The sequence below is a fragment of the Chiloscyllium plagiosum genome, unplaced genomic scaffold, assembly GCF_037043375.1.
Source record: "Chiloscyllium plagiosum isolate Xiang-an unplaced genomic scaffold, Cpla_swu_hap1 HiC_scaffold_29, whole genome shotgun sequence".
Classification (NCBI taxonomy): Eukaryota; Metazoa; Chordata; class Chondrichthyes; order Orectolobiformes; family Hemiscylliidae; genus Chiloscyllium; species Chiloscyllium plagiosum.
Window position 1 is genome coordinate 18,433,236 of NW_028270167.1, and position 16,054 is coordinate 18,449,289.

Below are 16,054 nucleotides of genomic sequence, written 5' to 3' on the forward strand. Positions count from 1 at the left end.
CTACCTTATTCAACATTCTTGTCAATCTATTCTGTACCTTTTCTCTAAAGCGCCTATATCCTTCCAGTAATGGAGTGAGTAGAACTGTACACAGAACTCCAGCTGTGGTCTAAGCAGAAGCTTCTGTGATTTCAACATTTCATGCCTGCCTACATAACACAATAGGTTCTCCAATGAAAGAAAGCAACCTGTATGCTAAGCTTATCGTGTTATCTAACAGCTACTATCCTCAGGGGCTATTGAACATGCATTCCAAGGTCTCTCTCACTTACTGTAATCCTGCCAATGTGATCCTGTTTATTGGGTACTCTGCTGCTTTGTATGCTCTCTCCTAGTACATAGCCTCATACTTCTCCAGACTGAATTCCATTTACCACCTTTTGATCCACTTAACCAAGTGATTTATATCTTCCTGCAGCCATCAGACATCCTCTACCCCATCAACTCTCCAGTCAATTTTTGTGTCACTTGAAAATTTCCCATTCATACCTCATTTAACTGTAGTTCTTTAATATATGCCAAGTGTTGGAAAATGGGATTAGAATAGTTAGGTGGTTGTTTTTTGACTAACACATTCTCAATGTGCTGAAGGGCCTTTTTCTTTGTTAGAGGTCTTTATGACTCTGACGCAAACACCAAGGGGCCTGACACTGAATCCTATGGAACATCACTGGAAATTGCTTTCCATTTCTACTTCTGAGACTCTTGATTTCTAAAATAAACTACATATTTCATTTTAGCAGCGAACAACAGTGCAACATTTATAAGACTTAATTCCTTGAGTCTTGAAACTGGGAGAATGAGTATGGAAAGTAGCAATTGGATCATACCTTTTTGAGACATAGGAAAGTATTAACGAAAAAACTCAATTTTATGTCTACTAATTCAGTGAAATTCTGAGAGCTTTTAGTCAAGATGTTGACCAGACTTTTTGCTGACACGTTGTACGCAAGTCACACTTTCTTATTGTGTTTCCAATTTTTCATTTTGTCTTGAAGCTAAATGATGTCTAAAACTTCCAACTGATTCAAACTGCTGCAAGTTGGACTGAGACATACAAACAGCTTAAAGATACAATTGTGAAGATTAGGGAACAAGCAAATCACCCTTATTGATGGTGGGAGGTTATGGGGTGGTGGGGGGTGGGAGAAGGGGTAAGCAAAAAGGGAGACAGAACCCTGCATTCTAGACACCTGTCCAAATCCATCACGCTGTCAGGAAGACATTAACAAATGGGAAGTACAGCATTTTGACAGCACTGATGTCACAGACAGACTCACAAAATGAGCTTCCTGGAAATATTAAAGAAATATGTAAAGGGAAGCTGCTTTCTACAATTCTCCCCCTCTCTCAGAAAATCTGGCACTTAATTACCAAAGAAATAGTTCCAAAGAAAAGGCCTCAGGAACCAAAAACTTTAAAATATTTGCAAGATTTATTACGACTTAATGCATTAAGAAACCAACTCATCCATGATGGTCTTAAATTTAAACCTGAAAGACCATCATATTATTTACCTCACTTCCTAGTGAACACTATTCCTTTTAACTGTGTACTTATATGTATGAGTGAGGGCCAAGCGACTGCACAAAGGCCATATACCTAATGTTGTGTCTATTATTCTTCCTAGCTTTGGCAGATAATAAGTTGACTGAAGAAAACCTTGTGATAGGCTCCTTACTGCTTATAATACAAACGGTTTACTCTATTTTAAAATGAATATAAGGAAAGACTTGACCTAAAAAGAACTTAAAGCTTTATTGTGAGCAACCAAAGAGGCTGAAAAACCTCCCCTTCTCACCTGGTCATAAGCCTTGAGCATTCTTTTGATGCTCTCTTAGGGTTGGATCAAACCTAAAATCAAATTAGAATAATCAACATATTGGTGATAGTTGTCATTGTCTGAGCCACCTTTATGTGATGTCTGGCTACTGCGTTTAAATAAGATCCAGTATAAATGTGGAACACTAACAGGAGAATATGTTCTGCCAGTGCTATAAAACATTGAAGTTCTGAGAAGAAAAGTAGTGGTTAGTGATCGTTTATAATATGTGGGGATAGTTGTCTTATTTCTAAAGGTTATCTGTCTGTTTGCTTGCTCAAGTCTAATTCTGAGACTGGCTTTTATCCACAGCAAATCTCTCACTTCAGCATTTTTAATACTTCCTTGAACAGCTTGAGTAGCTTATTTGTGTTGTTTCATAGAATAAATGCTCTTTATTATTCAGAATGTTCTTTTACATCAAATAAGTGATTGATATATTTTCTTTAATAATAAACACTGCCCTTAAAATATCCATAAGCTATCTTTTAACAGCATGTGATTATATAAATACACTTGAACGTGTTGAACTCAGACACTGATGGATTATATTCCTTCTTTGATCATTATCCATAATATATAAAGAAGCATCATGAAAATGCTTGGCAGACGATCCCTGAAAATATGATTTAGAAGTTGAAACACCAGTAAACAAAAGACAAAATGCCTGAAAATATGATTTAGAAGTTGAAACACCAGTAAACAAAAGACAAACTGTATATTTAAAAGTTAAAATTTCAAACCAAAGACCAATTTGCTGGCAGCAGAAATGATTTTAAATAATAGCTATCCCAGTTACTAAAGAATATGATGATTGAAGTTAAGTCCTGTTGGACCTTCAGGTACAGATTATTCCTGTTATATATTTCCTGTATTTTCAAAATGTTTTCCCAGGTATATTTTCTATGGACATGGATCTTTGCACTAAGGAGTTTGTACTTATTGGTATGTGCAACGGAAAGAAGTGACTTAAAATTCAGACATAAGGGTAAAAATCGTGGCTTTCCTTATAAGGGCAACTGTGGGACATCTGAACAAAATTTATTTCTGTGCCTAAACTTCCAGATATCCACAGTTTGTCTGCTCTGTAGAATATGCAGCTCAGAAGCAGGCTTTCAAAGAGATGTGGTGACATAGTGATAGCAATCTAGAACCCCAAGCCAAGGTACTAGGCACATGGGTTCAAATCCCACCATGACAGATGGTGATATTTGAATCGCAAGGCCATAAGAACAGGATTAGGTTAGCCTACTTAAGCCTGCTCATCATTCAATAGGACCATAGCTGATCTGACATTTCCAACTTCCATTTTCCTGCTTTTTTCGCTGCTGATCAAGATCCTATCTGTCTCAGCCTCTTAAAAAATAAATGCCTCCTCATCTTAGTCTCAAATTGACACTTCTTTGTTCTGAAACAATACCTTCTGGAAGACTATGCCTTTGAGAGGAAACATCCTCACAGCATTTACACTCTCAAGCCCTTATGAATTCTATATGTTTTGATGAGATCACTTCTCATTCTCTTAAACTCCCTAAATGAGTAGAATTTTTAAAAGTGTGAGAAGAAGAAGCTGGACTATTGGTGACATGCAACCATTGTCAATTGCATAAAAACCCAACTGGTTCAATAATTTCCCATAGCCACAAGTGACTCCAGACCTACAGCAATGTGGCTGACTCTTTCCTGCCCTCTGGGCAAATAGGGATGTCATTTTTATAATATGGCAATCAGATTTACATACATTGTGAACCAACTAAATGATACACTGCAGCAAATGCAGGTTTGGCACATTGGTCAATGCATTGAGTATGGGAGTTGGGACATTATGTTGCAGCTATAGAAGACTTGTTGAAGCCACTTTTAGAATACTGCATTCAATTCTGGTCTCCCTGCTATAGGAAAATGGTGTTAAACTTGAAGGGGTTCAGAGAAGATTTACATGGATTTTACTGGGATTAGAGGGTTTGAGCTATAGGGCGAGGTTGAATAGGCTGGGGCTATTGTTCCTGAAGTATCAGAGGCTGAAGGTAATAAAGGTTTATATAGTGATGAGGGTGGGTAGCCAAGTTTTTTTCCCCAGTGTAGGGGAGTCCATTCTAGAAGGCATAGATTTCAGGTGAGAGGTGAAAGATCTGAGGGCAACATTTTCACACAGAGGGTGACGTGTGTCGAGGATGAACTACTCATGAGTGTTAACAAGAAGAAGTGGATGCATTAACCCACATGAAAGTGACTTTTAGAGAATCAATTAATATTTCATTCTCTTCTTTAACTGGTGGAATAGGTGTTGGATGGCAACTTGTCAAAACTGCCTGTAACCCCTACCAAACTTGAACAACCTGCTAGCAGTCTTACCAATGTTTCCAAACACTAACAAAACCATGGACATTGCAGAGCATGCAGAAAGCAAGCATGTAAATGTTGCACATTCCCAGAAGAGGGACAGGTAACATTAAGGAGGCGGGGAGGCTGCAGAAGCATTTGGACAAGTTAGGAGAGTGGGCAAAGAAGTGGCAGATGACGTACAATGTGGGAAAGTGTGAGGCCATGCTGTTTGACAAGAAGAATAGACGCATGGACTTTTTTCCAAATGGAGATAAAATTCAGTAGTCTGAAATGCAAAGACACTTGAGAGTCCTAGTCCAGGATTCTCTCATGGTAAATTTGCAGGTTGAGTCAGTAGATAGGAAGGCAAATGCAATGATGGCATTTGTTTTGAAAGAACTTGAATATAAAAGCAGAGATGTACTTCTGAAGCCCTATAAGGCCCTGTGAGACCACATTTGGAGTATTGTGTGCAGTTTTGGGCCCCATATCTCAGGAAGGATGTACTGGCCCTGGAGTATGTTTAGAGGAGTTTCACAAGAATGGCCCCAGGAATGAAAACCTTAACATACGAGGGAAGTTTGACGACTCTGGTATTATACTCAATGGAGTTTAGATGAATGAGGAAGGGGATCTATTTGAAACATACAGGATACTGAATGGCCTTGGCAAAGTAGATATTAGGAAGATTTTCCATTGGTAGGAGGGACTAGGATTCAAGGGCACAGTCTGAGAGTAAAGGGAAGACCTTTTAGAATGGAGATAAGGAGTAACTTCTCCAGCCAAAGAGTGGTGAATCTATGGAATTCATTGCCACAGAAGGCTATGGAGGCTAGGTCATTGAGTATATTTAAGACTGAGGTAGACAGGTTCTTGAGTATCAAGGAGATCAAGGGTTATACGGGGAGGAAGCAGGAGAATGGGGTTGAAAAACGTATCAGTCATGATTGAATAGCGGAGCAGACTCGATGGGCTGAATGGCCTGATTTCTGCTCCTATGGTTTTATGATTTTATACTTACCAACAGCTTGTAGTTGGAGTAGAATTTTGACACTAGTCCTCATTTTTATACTGAGTTGAAGGGTCCATTCAGTTAACAGTGGTAGAGGATGAACAACTAGTGAGTCTTAACGAGGAGAAGCAGTTGTATTAACAACAAATTATCGTTTGTTTCAAGATAACAATAAGTAACAGTTCCATTGGCTAGTTAGACATATGCTTGCCTTTATTGGTCAGTGTATTGAGCATAGGAGTTGGGATGTCATGTTGTGGCTGTATAGGACATTGGTTCGGCCACTTTTGGAACAATGCATTCAATTCTGATCTCCTTGCTATAGAAAAGATGTTGATAAAATTGAAAAGATTCAGAAAAGATGTTGCTAAGATTGAAGAGTTTCAGCTGTAGAGAGAGGCTGAATAGGCTAGGGTTTTTTTCCCTGGAGCATCAGAGGCTAAGGGATGACTTTATAGAGGTTTATAAAATCATGAGGGGCACCAATAGGGTGAATAGCTATGTGAATCCAAAACTAGTGGGCATAGGTTTAAAGTTAGGTGGGAAAGATTTAAATAGACCTAAGGGGCTATGTTTTTTAATGCAGAGGGTAGTGTGTGTATGGAATGAGCTACCAGAAGAAGTTTTGGAAGTGCATAAAATTAGAACATTTAAAAGGTGTCTGGATGGGTACAAGAAAAGGAAGGGTTTAGAGGGATATGGGCCAAATAATGGCAAATGGGATAAAATTAAGTTAGGATATATCGTCAGCATGGATGAGTTGGACTGAAGGATCTGTTTCCATGCTGTAAAACTCCCTGACTTTATAAACACCAAGACTGTCAGGTGTCAGGAATAACACATTTGCCTCCATCAGGATCTAGAACTGGACTCGCAAAGTTTTCACCCAAGACTGTATAACTTCGTCAGATAAGGTTAACTGAATATAGTTTCCAGATTAACCCTTTTTGAACAATAAACTTTTACAAAAGTAGAGGAAGTACTGAGATAACCAAAATGCAGAGTCACCAAGGTCAGATGGAGCAGGAGCTGAAAATGTGTTGCTGGAAAAGCGCAGCAGGTCAGGCAGCATCCAAGGAACAGGAGAATCGACGTTTCGGGCATAAGCCCTTCTTCAGGAATCTTCAGGCTTATGCCCGAAACGTCGATTCTCCTGTTCCCTGGATGCTGCCTGACCTGCTGCGCTTTTCCAGCAACACATTTTCAGCTCTGATCTCCAGCATCTGCAGACCTCACTTTCTCCTCACAGATGAAGCAGGAGTCTGCTACCCAGGTGGCTGTTAGCAGCAATCCTTCTGAATTTGAAAAATCCAGTAATGCAATGCAATTAGACAGCTATGTCATGATGTTGTTCCACATCAAAGGACATAAAAGTGCTCAACAATGAACCAGTTATTTATTTTATTTAGCTGTGGGCAGCTTTTTGGTTAATTTAGCAGATCATCTTGCAATAAGATGGAAGCAGATGAAGGCAGAAAACTCCAGTGGAGGTGGACTGTCTGTGTCCTTGCTGCAGCAGTTCTGTATTTGCTTTCTTGCTGAACAGGAGGCAGTCCCAATGTTGTTTGCCTGTGTAATAGCAGGGAGAATTGTTTGATCATTCTTTCTCCTATCCAAGTTGCATTCCCTGGAATTATCTCCTGAAGCTCTGAACCTTGCATTCCTCCTTGAATGTTGTTAAATCACCATTCTTTAGTCACCAAGTCTCAATCATTCCTCAACTTTCCTTTGCAATTTGGTGAAGCACCATAAAACATATTGTAGATTAAAGTTAGTGTATATGTTATTGGTAATGGAAAATCCTGTTGGCCATTCTAATCTACACATTACACTTTGTATACTGCAATGAGGGATATGAACTGACAAAATCCATCTTCATATCTTACTTCTAGGAACATTAAAGCAGGAGTTGGCTAGGGCAAAAGTATTGCTTATTCCAATTGTCCAGTGTCAAACTGCTAACACAAGGGACAATGAATAACGGTTTTACCTGGCGGCCACTCTATCCAGCAATAAAGAAAATTGTTCAGTTACTGCATTGCTTCCTTGATGCTGTGGGTAAGTTGCAGACCTGATTTCCCTCAGTCTGTCACTGGAATAAATGCTCTGTGCCATTAGAATATTTTCTGCAGCAAGCTGTTTGCCTATTTCAAGTAACACTGGGCTCCACAAGGAAGAAGAATGTATCCTTAAAATGTACCTCAACATTTTTAAGTTGCACAAAAATGTAGAGTAGTTTAGATCAGAAATGCAGTATTAATAATTCTTCAACTTGAAATGTGATCCTAAGTAAAGCGGTTTTAAAAATGAACATTTGACCATGGGAAACACAGCAACACAATTTCCTTTATCTTCCTTGTAGATATGATTTATTTCTACTTTTCAACTTGTTGTGATAGAAGAGCAAGAGTACACAGGTAATATTTTCCTGTGTAGAATTTGGTTCTGTGTAGAAGGTATATAGAGGCAAACCAATAGCTACAACTAGTAAACTAGACCTCACAAACCTAGGGCACCTATTCAGTAAAACCTGCAGTCAAATGTCAGGAGTCATGTTGTTGATGCCATCCAGAATTCAACTGATCCAATATTCAGCCTTTATTGGCCTTTAAATGGGAGAGTGGCCGGTATAACAACTAACTTGGGGACTGCAGCTAAAAGCCAGGATCCTGTGTGGTAGTAATTCTGAGGGCCCACAAACTGTGTTTGTTCATATCAAGCACTGGGCAGTATCGGTCCTTAACTGTCATTGTAATTGGGTCAGAATGTTCTGCAGATCATGAGAAACTTCATGTGATGTGCTACAACTGTTCATAAATGGACCTTCCCAGCTCACTCATCATCTTAACCACATGCATGAAAGCAATCACCACAGCTATCATGTGGGAACAATATTCCCAAATCATTTGCTCTGCTGATGTCTAAGCTTCCTGAAAGGTGTCTTTTTAGAGCCCTGCAGCTGATGTTTCATTTCCAGCTTTATAGAAACAAACACTCCCTCTCTTCTATCTCAGTCCTTATTCCCACTGGAGAACTTAACCAGTCAACTAGTTGATCAGTTCCTATTGATTAGGTCCTTTTGGTGGTTGACCAACTAAGAGTCTAGAATAGTGATTATGATGTCAATGTTGGAAATTTCCAGGGAGTCATCAGCATAACTGACCCTCTCCTCCAAGACACGTCTTATGCTCTGACACGAAAGAGCTTATTTATTTCTGTGCACTGTGGCATTTTCCCATCAACGAACTAACACTAATCGAATGTAAATTAAACTAAGAATAATGAGCCTTGCCCTGCCCTCATTGTTCGTTGCCAGCTTACCTACAATTGTGTGGAGCATGAACACACGCTGGAGGAACAACACCTCATCTTCCTCCTAGATATCTTCAAGACTCAACATTGAGGTTAACAATTTCATCAAGTGAACACTCTCCTTTATGCTTGTTATTCTCCCCACACACCATTAGGTACTGTTTTGTTTGGGTTGCCCGCAGCAGAGCAAACCCATTTCCAATCATTTACATGTCTCATTGTCACCCTACAGCACTTATCTTTCTCTCTCTCTCTCTCTCTCTCGATTTATCATCAGCAATCTTTGTTTGCCTATTCCTTTTGTCTTTCTCTCTCGGTTCTGTCTTTATGTAGTCTATTCACTGCTCTCCCACCCCATCATCATTATAAATACCACTCTTTACCAGCTATTTTCAGTTCTGAAGAAATGTCACTGGATCAAAACACTAACTCTGTCTCTCTCTACAAGGGCAGCCAGACCTGCTGAGTTTCTCCGGGATTATCCGGTTTTGGTTTGTTACTACAATTGGGCCTCTGCTACAGACTGACCCATCTCACTGCCTACTCTATGTAAGATCTCTACTTCCTTTGAATGTTCTGAAATGACGGCCCTCTGCCTGTTACTCTTAAAGGACATTAGCTATGTATAATTCTTTCCAGTGAAGGAATAGAAGGCAATGTTCAGGCATGTCACCTTTATGACCCATTCCTTATATTTTGTATTTGGTGTTATATGAGAAACGAAAATGCCCTCTCCATTTAAAAAAACTGTTGTTTTTTTTGCAGACTAACAGAATCCTTTATGTGGAAAAAATATGTTAATATTGGAGAAAATAATTTGCCTTTCTGAAGTATGAGTTCCCTGACACTTCTGAGGTTAAAGAGGCAAGTGAAGCTGCTTGAGTGGAGAAAAGTCAATTGGCTCCAGAGTTTTGACCATCCCTTTCAACATTCTGAGGGCAGCTGGAAATGCACGGACTGCCTCTTTCCTCCAAACATGTTGGACTTGCCTCATGACAAGTTTTCTGCTAACAGCCTCGCTTGGAGTCGTCAAAAAATGGAGGTCCCTTCAATTGCTCACATCCCTGATACCTGCTGGTTTTTTGACATTTTGCTGGAAATTAATTACCATCCGAGTGGCCATCATCCCTTCAAGGCTGCATCAGATCTGTATATGGCTAACCTTGAGCCAAAGCAAAAAAGAGCAGTTTTCAGGCTTTCAAATTGACCTGAATAGCTGTTAGAGTTTCTGTGTGTCAGGTATGATGAGTTCCCATTAGTGGGTGTTAAAATATTCGCAACCTCACACTTGCCAACAAGAGGATTTTACAGGCTACCATTTGTTTCTGGGATGGCAAGAACCAATGCATAAAGTTCAAGCTCTAAGTCATTTTTTTTTAGTCTTATTTCAGTAAAATGTGTGTGCTTTAGTTAAAATAAGTTTCAGTCTCATCTTGAATTCCTTTTAAAAGTTTTATCTGATTCCAGACATAGCATTAAACAACAATGCAATGGAAGAAATTGACCAGTGAAAGATATCACTCCCAAACAGTTTCTGCATGTTTTATCCCCCTCTTTCCCTGATCCATTCTGAAGCAAGAATTACAATCTGTTCAAGATTTGGTTTGCTGTATATTTTCTTTGGAAATTATATTAAATTATCATAAGATGTTATGAGAACACTGGTAATTATCAGTAATGTGGCATACAAAGTACTTTTTTATTTGTTTTCAATAATATTAATTCTGCAGCACCTTTATCCATATCTAAATTCTTCCAAGATACCAGCACTTTAATTGGTGCGGGTTTAAAGGAACTATGTGAAACCTGATCATTTAGTTGAATAGATTGGGAATGCTAAGCCATAATCATATGAAAAACTTGTTCATCATAAAGATAAGCAAGCATGGAAGGGTTAGTATGATAAGGTACCAAAGGATTGCTAGAGCTAGTGGACCAATATGCCAATAATAGTCAACACCTTTAGAAAAGGGAAGAACATGCGAAAAAATTAGGTAATTGAATATATTATATGTATATATAATTAAACTGTATGCAGCAAATATTGTAAAAGGATTTAAGTCAAATGGCCAAGTAACAAAGAAAACTTTTCGTATTACATGTGCATGCAATCTCACAAATCTTAGAAACCAGCATAAAATTATCTTAGATCTGAGTTTTACACTAACTGTGGCAGAACAGTTGGCTTGTTGGCTAGGGCTTAGTTGGTAGTACTTTTGCCTTAAAGAAACAAGGTTCTGAGTTCAAATCTATCTCCAGAGCCTGAGCACAAAAATCAAAATTGACCGTCTATTGCAGCACTGAGGGGGCAGGCAGTTATCAAAAGTGCTACTTTTTTGATAAGATATTAAACTGAGATCCTGTCTGCCTGCTTGGGTATATGTGAACAATTGTGTGGCACTATTTTGAAGAGGTGCAGGAAATTAGCAGTGTCTTGGCCAATATTTATCACTTGTTCACATCAGAAAAACAGATGATCTCGTCATTACCACATTGCTATCTGTGAACGCTTGCTTTGTGCAAATTAGTTGCTATATTTCCTATAACGGTAATGACAGAAGTATTTCATTGGCAGGAAAGGATCATATCATCTGCTGGTCATGGAAAGCACTGGATACATGTAGGTCTTTCTTTTTTTGGTTCACTTTTCATTTTGTAATAGGGTCCATTCATTTTAACTTTTAAGTACATAGCCTCGAAACCCAGTTCTGCTAATCAATGGTTGATTTGTGATGCAACTTCATAAACCCACCTTTGCTCCATATCTTTTAATGATTTTGATTAACAAATATCTATCAGAAGGAGAAACTTAGTACAGATGCTGGAGTTCACAGCAGGTCAGGCAGCATCCATGGAAAAAAGAATAAGCTAACGTTTCAAGACTCAAGAACTAATATGAAGTGTAGAAGGTGTAGCAATTATGCAATGATGGGGGACTGACGGAGTGCTGGGGGAAAAAGGGTGTTGATAGTGCAGATTAAGTGATCAGAATACCTATATGTCTCAGATTTAAAATTAACAATTAATCTAACATTACTTGCTGTTGGCAAAAGAGAGTCCTAAGCTTCTATCACCCTTTGTTTTGATGTAACATTCAAGAAACATTGACTGGAATTCACACAGAATATACAGAAAATGTAGGATTTATATTTGTGGTAGAATTTGGAAGACATTAATCACAGAGTGAGAGTGAAGTTATGTTGTTTGTAAGTGTCATCTGAATTGTTCAATCACTCTTATTAATCTTTCCAATGAATATTGTGTTATTCATTAGCAGATTTATGTGTTCTGAAGGGTTTTTTTTTTGCTGATATTTATTACCATTAGAGATATTGGAAACAAGTGTCTTTGCTATTGGTTTGTGAAGACATCCACAAGATATCAGCTTCAGTCACTTTAACTACCAGCCAATATCATAACTGACTATTATTCTCCTTGTGCAACTTCATTTGAACTACTGCCTTTGCCATAATTTCATTCAACAAACAGGACTACCAATTCATAGATATTTACAATTTTATTTGTGCACAATTGAACAAATGTATACATGGTATACATAACAGCCAACAAACGGTATTTATGCCTTCTGCAATTTAAAAATGCAAAAGTGTAAAATAAATCCCACTAACATATGAACCATCTTTTAGATGGAAGAACAGTAACTGCAATCCCTCCCAACCAAAATGCAAGTGAAAGGATTACAGAGTTTGGCATATATGATGTGGTTGTTTTTTTTAAAAAGAAGCACTGACACAATACAAAGCGGGAAGTAAAACAAACCATTGATATGAAGTGGCCTTGCATTTTAGAAACCCATTCACAATAGTTAATAATTCAGTTTTTCTTATTGTTGTAAAGGGGAAGATGAAACAGTTCCACGTTTCTTTTTTTTTGTAACTGAAAGTTTTCCAAAATTATCACAAATGGTTACAGGCAAGGTTATAAAATGTGCAAAGGTGAACAAAACAAATAGCACCATACTTACAATCCTACCACAAAATAATAATTAAGTTGTCTGTTTGGTCTTGCATTGATGCATTTGGAACCCAGTACACACAATAAATAATGTTACCAGCATACAGAAAATGATCTATGCACCATGGAATATTGTTCCTCTCAGAATAAATTATTACATATAAAACATGGTAGTTTACTAAGAGATATTTGGAAAAGATCATTTTACAAACAGGCTCAGCTACCAACACTGTAACGCTCATGTTTTGGAAACATCCAAAAGTGTTTACATTTATACAGAACTGTACCACGAGCCTAATGTTCTAACTTTTCTTTCATAAATACAGTTTTGTTGGAATGTAACACTTCATAACTGATGACACCAGTTAAACTTGAGTAAACGTCACTCCACAAGTCATACGATAGTATTACTGGGTAAAATATTCTAATACGTTTCACAACGAACAGGTTATCTATCTAATATATTTCATAAAGTAGCACTTAAGATTGCCCGTTTACAAATAAACTAACTTCCACATCTCTGAAGTGAAGGATGGTCACCCTCTTTTCTCATTGCATCATCAATATATATCACATTAGGCCATTTATCCCTGCATTATATTGCAGCTGTACCTACATTGGTCCCTGTAGTATTTTGTGCTCAATGGTAAATAAAAGATCATCAAGCCATTAAAATTTTTGACTGCTTCAAATTGGTGACAAACTGCATTGTTTAAGTATTCAATAAGCAGTCATCACTCCTTACATGGTCAATGAAGCCACCGAAAAAGTTTAATATCAACTTACAAATTTCAGAGGTAGACTTCAACATGTAACTTTCAGGTAATTTCATTCACAATTATGCAGCACAGGTCTCCATTTTTCCCAATGTATAGTCGTTCTTTTTCTCAATATTCCATTTGGATTCAGATGTAACAGTCATAACTGTCACTAAACGTTGGTGGAAACCAATGGCCACTGGCCATTTCTAAAGGCTACTCTATCTGAATTAATGCCCACTAATGACTCTCAACAGGGTCTCATCATACAAAAATCTAGTTCTTGTGGCTTCTTCCTTATACTGCAGTGTTCTCTGGGCAAAGCATGCCCAGTTTCAGCTTTACATTTGATGATGCGCCTCTTGAAGCCTTTGCCACAACTCTTTGAGCATGGTGACCATCCGCCAATCTCCCACACTGGACAAGGATCTCCACACTGCCGTATGACTTCAGGTTTCTGGGTGGTATCACAATCAAATGCTATTTTACCATGATTGTCTTCACACTCAACAGATCTATGTTGCAATCCATTTCCACATGAAACGGAACACTGAGACCATGTTCTCACCACCCATTTATAACTTATTTGTTTATAATCTGATTGTCGTGTATCAATTTTATTTAATTTGCTCAAACTGTCATTGTTCAGCAAGATTCCTTTTGTGTCTTTTTTGTTGGAATTATGCGAAGATTTATCTTCTTTATTGTCCTTTGGTAGATAGAAGGAATAGCGAATACGAGGAGGAGTCATTTTTCCAACTGATAGTACTTCAATGACCAATGGTTCCTGGATGGGTCGAAAAGCTTGAAGGCTTTCAACAGATGTTGCTGTTCCACTATACCTCAACAAGCTTCCCTTTATTACAATGTCTCGCTCCACTGCAGAAACAATGTAATGACCATTCAGTATATATTTGCCATGCTCATTTTTAACTGCCAAATAGTTGTCATCATTAGTCATGCCTCTGTATCCTCTTTGCTTGACATCGATGCTGGTGGCTCCAACTGGTATCGTCACAATATAGTTATATCCGTGTCTGCAGAATGGAAACAACTTTTAGTTTATACTAAGTAAGTTCAGTTAAAATATTTAGTAAGCACCCTTCCCCTCCATTTCATCTCTCTTACTCTCTCGATGATCTACACAAAGGTATTTTCTAAATATCTTACACTTTATACCTCTCTTCACTCTTTCAAAAATATTTCTTAACGTTTCTCTACTCCTAAAAGGTGGCAACTTCCATCTGTATAGATGGAAGGACTGTTAAAATTTTAGTGTGAAATCTTTAAACAAATGATTAAATTCTCATTGTCATTTTCAAATAGTATGACTATTGAATAATAGCAGAAAGCCACAAAGTTAAATATATTGCTGTGCTTGCGATTTGTTCAATAGATGGTAAATGGAAAGAGGGGAAGGAAGCTCTACCTATTTCTGACAGTATTATTTAATTGACCCACTACCAACAAGGGCACCCTTCAATATTAAGTACTCCAAAAGAAGCAAATGAGTTCTCAACAACAGGGAGAGGAAATAGAACTTCTAGTAGTAGAAAGAGAATCAAAACTATTAAGTCTAATTTCCCTCAAAGTTTGCTTTATGTAATAGCTGGAGTTTGTGATAACAATGATGACAAAGTTATTCGAGTTCAACTTCATTTTTCCCTTGAAACTATGAACAACCTTTCATGGCTGCACACTTGCAATTAAATGTGGAAATCCAGGAGTTTTTGTCAGTGATACTACAGCCTCCAGAGACAATACTGTTGAGGTTCAGTCTCCTCATCCCCAGCAAGACACAATTAATTGGAAATCCATGAATGCCCACCTTTACAGTTGGTCTCATTATAAAAGATCTTGAAAAAATTACTCCAGCCGAGATCTCAGCAATTGGAGCTTTTTTTCAAAATTGATGCACATTGATTTGATTTAAGATGCAAATTTCTAAAACTTTATTTCCTTTCCAATAAGCTTTACTCCTTGTGACACTTAATACTTCTTGCTAGATCAAATAGACAAGATAATCAAAGGTCTTTAAATTATGTACTGACATGGCTGCTAAATTGTGTATTGATTGCTGAGGGATAGTGCCTTCTGTACTTTCCTTTGACTCACTTGAGCACTTAGCCTCCACTCAGATGGAGCTACACATTGGTGTTATAATATTTTACATCATAGCCACATATGTTTTAAGCCAATGTTTGACTCTCCACATACAATAGCTTAAAATTATATCATGAATTTAATTTTTGTTTTTCAATTTTATATTCAACCACACTTAACTTTCTGGAGATTTTCCAATGGATTAATGAGCATCCTATGAAAGTTAAGACTGCATAATTCTTTGTGTATTATTCATGTGTATATCCCTTGTGTATTATAGATCTTCTGAAATTTAATATTTTATGCCACTGTGAAATCCCAATTAATGGTAATAATATTTCAGTGAAAAAAAAATTAAGTTAAAATGTAGAGAAGAGAGAACAACATACATGGGTTTGGTGAAAAGACCAGAAACTTTCTTGCAGCTTTTGTGATCACCTCCACATACTCCGCATTTATCAAACTTCTTCTTGGAGCCAAGCCTTCCATCACACCCAGCTTTTATACACTTGCCTTGGACACATACTGCTGATGTATCTGGTGTACATGGAGTTCCATCGACCACCTGCAAGTTGAGAAGGCCATTGTCAGTAACAAGTCCACTAACATCTCAAACAGGTTTCTAATTTTTTATGCTTGGCAAGTGGTCATGTATTCATTCTTATTTTGCTCGATGTTTGAATTAATTTCCCCTTTGACTGTTGTCTACAACTACGAAAGTAGTTTTATGATGCATTAACAATATAG

General features: G+C 37.7%; 1 protein-coding gene across 1 annotated transcript in view; it reads right to left on the reverse strand.

The window, feature by feature from the left end:
• Positions 1–11,969: 11,969 nt before the first annotated feature.
• The window catches only part of LOC122540548 (A disintegrin and metalloproteinase with thrombospondin motifs 15-like), a 48,844-nt gene continuing 44,759 nt past the window's right edge, over positions 11,970–16,054 (reverse strand). The window contains exons 8-9 of the mRNA XM_087976397.1: positions 15,697–15,872; positions 11,970–14,241 (exon numbers count right to left, since the gene is read on the reverse strand). Of these exons, the coding sequence (XP_087832523.1) occupies positions 13,455–14,241; positions 15,697–15,872 (963 nt within the window). The 3' untranslated portion in view covers positions 11,970–13,454. The remainder of the gene's footprint in view (positions 14,242–15,696; positions 15,873–16,054) is intronic.